Source organism: Pygoscelis adeliae, unplaced genomic scaffold (assembly GCF_000699105.1).
Source record: "Pygoscelis adeliae isolate BGI_AS28 unplaced genomic scaffold, ASM69910v1 Scaffold123, whole genome shotgun sequence".
Lineage (NCBI taxonomy): Eukaryota > Metazoa > Chordata > Aves > Sphenisciformes > Spheniscidae > Pygoscelis > Pygoscelis adeliae.
The window spans coordinates 1,119,706-1,123,788 of record NW_008824650.1 but is presented as its reverse complement, the minus strand read 5'-3'; the positions used below and the strand labels follow the sequence as shown (position 1 = coordinate 1,123,788).

At 41.7% G+C, this 4,083-nt stretch overlaps 1 protein-coding gene across 1 annotated transcript in view; it reads left to right on the top strand.

The window, feature by feature from the left end:
- The window catches only part of DPP6 (dipeptidyl-peptidase 6), a 268,280-nt gene extending 265,340 nt beyond the window's left edge, over positions 1-2,940 (top strand). Inside the window, exons 24-26 of the mRNA XM_009322491.1 lie at positions 1,007-1,079; positions 1,179-1,252; positions 2,794-2,940. Coding sequence (XP_009320766.1) covers positions 1,007-1,079; positions 1,179-1,252; positions 2,794-2,940 — 294 coding nt within the window. The remainder of the gene's footprint in view (positions 1-1,006; positions 1,080-1,178; positions 1,253-2,793) is intronic.
- Positions 2,941-4,083: the final 1,143 nt, after the last annotated feature.

The window sequence follows — 4,083 nt, the reverse complement described above, 5'->3', positions numbered from 1 at the left end:
ACCGATGCCCAGCCAGTCCCCGAGCAGCGGCCCCCCCGGCCAGCTTTCCCCAGTTTATGTACTGAGCATGACGTCCCATGGTATGGAATGTCCCTCTGGCCAGTTTGGGGCAGCTGTCCTGGCTGTGCCCCCTCCCGGCTTCTTGTGCACCTCCAGCCTTCTCAGTCGGTAGAGCATGGGAAGCTGAAAAGTCCTTCACTAGTGTAAGCACTAAGCAAGAACTAAAACGTCGGTGTGTTATCAACATTAATCTCATCCTAAATCCAAAACACAGCACTGTACCAGCTACTAGGAAGAAAATTAATTCTATCCCTGCCAAAACCAGGACACCCCTATAAAGCAGTAGCATCTGTGATTTGACACATACATTCCTTTTGCCACTCCAAGACTTTTTTGGAGTCTTTTGGAGTCTCCTTAAGACTTGTATTCTTCTGAACAATGGAGCAAAAAGTGGACAAGTCCTTAATTTCTCTTACCCAGTACCATTTGCAGTCACTCAGATTTGTATTTTCCCTGTGCATCTGAAAGACAGTTGGCAGCAAAGGCATTCTCAGCAGTGGACACTTGAATTTAGTATCAGATCCTCCCCCAGGCTGTCAAAGCTCATCAAGGTTGGCTTTCAAACCATACCAAAGTCACTCCAGCTCTCTGAAGAGTTCTTAGGCATAGGCACCTGGGCACGCGTTTCATCGGTGTTTTGTATTCACTGGAAATTCACTTTGACATATTCCATGTGTTCTGCAGTTCAGGCTTTTGGTGAACATTACCAGAACAGATGAGGGTCTCTGACCTCTTCCTGCTGCTGGTACTGAGCCTGGAAGGACAGGGTGGGGGTCTATTTTACCTCCAGACTGATTCAAGTAGCCAAGAGAATATGCTGTGCTGGTGTCTGCTTGTTATCCTTGTGATGAAGTATCAAATGGAATTAAGTGCTTCTATTTTCTCCATATAAATTGCTAATTTCTAGCAAGATTTTTAATCTTATTGCAACCTTTACCTTCAACAGATCACCAAATTAGCACACAGAGTCTCATTACTGAAGGAACAGACATTTTTGATCATTCATGCTACTGCTGATGGTAAGTTAGCCCATCATTTGAGCTCATTATATGTTTGGGATGGCTTTGATTTTTCTTAATTAAATTTGCCTCTTTAATGATTGTAATCTGTTTTTACAGAAAAAATCCATTTTCAGCATACTGCCGACCTTATCACACACCTAATTAGGGCAAAGGCTAATTACAGCTTGCAGGTACAGTATGTGTTTCTTTTTTTCATAGTTGAACAGTTATTTCCCAGTTTGAACTCAAACTGCTGTTATGAAGCAAGCTTTGAAAAGCCACTTGCAAACTCAGGCTGCCAGGAGAAATAGCACCAGTGTATAATGTGTTCCTATGTACTCCTGTGCTTATTTGATACCACTGTTTTGGTTTGGACAGTTGTTGAACAGTTATTAAATTACAGAAAATTAGGTTTTGAGAGACATATCTCTAAGGAATTGGTGCCTGTTTACTTTCTTTGGGAACAACAGGCTAAATTCAGGATTAATTACAGGGAAACAGGGATCTAAATTAAATCAACCAGAAAAGTTAAGGAGAGAGATGTCTCTTAAATCTGACATTCCTCTGCGAACGACATGCTCTGGTCTGGAAAGCCCCTCTTTCTGCTGAATTACATCTCTGATTTGGTGAATGGCCCATGTCCAAGCCATTAAAGCTTCCAAAATGAACCCATCCACCAGCCATGGGGATGGTCCCTGACCTCTGCTACATCTCAAGCCACGGCCAGGAGAGTGCAACTAGCCCAGGATCGAACCATGCCAGGGACCATGCTCACAGTATAGACGGTTGTGTTGCAGTGCCTAAGTCCTGCTAATGCTTCATTTACTGAATACCAGCTCCCTCTGGCTGCATTTCTGTGGAGCTTCATGTGACAGGTATGCTCACTCCATCATGCTCCAAAGGCAGATAGGCTGGAGCACAGACACGGGAGCTACGCAACGAGCCTGGCACAAGTTGGCTCAGCACAGTGACTGAGGCGCCCCTGCATATTTCCCAGTGCAGAAGCATTAGTACTTTAGAGCTTGAAGCCACTGATGAGCTAGAGGCACCTCAAAGATTAGTTGAGGACTGAATAGAGGGCTGAGGGGTCTACGTCTTGGATTGAGGTACTCCACAGTGAGACACCTTAGTCCTGCCTGCAAGGATCCAGCCCTAGAAACTCATTTTTCCCCTTTCAATATCCTGGTCTAGACAACCCATTACGACCCTCTTGTGTTTCTTTAACATGTGCAGAAGTTGTCTGTTTCATTAAAATGGAAAGTTGTGTTTAAACTATTTCATTTCTAGCTTCCCACATTTTTTCTATTTAATTACTTTTCCAGCAAGCTTTATTTCAATTTTTTACTTAATGACATTTTTTCTTTAAAGGCCTCATTTTAGTCAGTAAAACCTAATACCTTTTCTCTCCACAGACTTGCACTGGGTTTTTTTCAGTTTTCACAAGGAGCAAGCACTGTTATTTTTAAGTGTCGTCTGGTTCTGCTTAGCCTGAACTTGTTCAGAGTGGAATTAAATGAAAAATCCTCCCCAAAAAAGTTCCTTTTGAAGGAAGATGCAAGTCTGCGCTCAGAGCACTGTGGTGCCTGAATTACCCTGGACCTCATGTGCATCTATGGGAAGACACACAGTGCTGAGGAGAAGCAGTGGGTTTGCAGGCCAGCTTGAGCTGCAGATATGCTCAGTCCTGAGACTTTAAGCTCCTAACGGTGTGTATTTTCTTGTTTCTTTGCAGATTTACCCCGATGAAAGCCATTACTTTAACAATGCAGCATTGGAGCAGCATTTGTACAACTCCATTGTCAACTTCTTTGTAGCATGTTTCCAAGTTCAGGACAAACTCCTGATAGCCCCACTGAAAGAGGAGGAGGACGACGATTAACCCTACTTGTTCATGCTAAGCACAAGGCAGATCTCTCTAACAATATGCAACTGGATCATTTTCCTGAAGAAAGAGATGTTAAGTTGTTAGCATGTATTTAAAGAAAACTGAAAGCAGCTCATCTGCTTTACTTGACAGCAACTCCTTCCTAAATGGAAGAACATTAAGCATGGTGAACTCAGCAGAAACTGCTGTCTGAAATTAATCCATCACAACCAACATCTTCTTTTTCTTTCTTTTTTTCCCCCCCTTTTTTTTCTTTCTTTTTTTGTTTGCCACAAAGTGACTTCTAGCGTGAAAGTGGCAAGACACTGAACTTGAAGGAACACCCCAAGAAACCGCTTTGAGGACTGGAAGATTTAATGTCTCTTTGCATTCAAGCAATCGAGCAGTAGCAGTGAAATCCGTCATCTGTATTAAGGTTACTATAGTTAGCATCACACCGTGTCAGAAAAAAGATCTAACCTAATACATGGAAAAGATTATAGCACAATTATTTTAAATGATACTGATTCATACATACTTGCCTGCTCTTTCCCATGTTCAGAAGGTTTCTCATTGCTGTAGGACACACAAATTCAATTGTACAAAATATTGCTATAGTTACACTGATCTTTACCTTCCTGTAATTATTTCTTAATTTTGTATAGCTTTTACTTCTGTTTTCACTGGGTCTCATGCTTACCTTATCAGCTTCTCAGCTTGTTCTGGATGGGGTAAAAACATACACTGAATTATCCAACTCACTTTAGACCTTAGGGTTCTAAAGAGGCAACAGGGTTGAGGTACCCAGACATTAAAAAATCTGTTAGACTAAAGCAAAGGCAATCTCACTCTCATGTTCCCGACATAGCCTTTGCCTGCAAGATTGAGTATTTTCTCCGGCAGCCTTGAAAGATATGCATATAAATAAGCTAAATCAGCTTAACATTGAGATATTTTTATTGTACTATAGAAAAATATGTGACAGTCACAATTATTTTTTTTCTTCTTTTAGTGTTGGAACGGTTGGTTGGCAACCTGTTGGGGGATGACTAGATGAGGCTACGGTAGCAGAAATTTGTACCAGATACTTCACAGATAATCTCATAAAGCCATTTAAACAGAACCAATGTGGAGAGGTTTATTGCACATGCTGTCTGT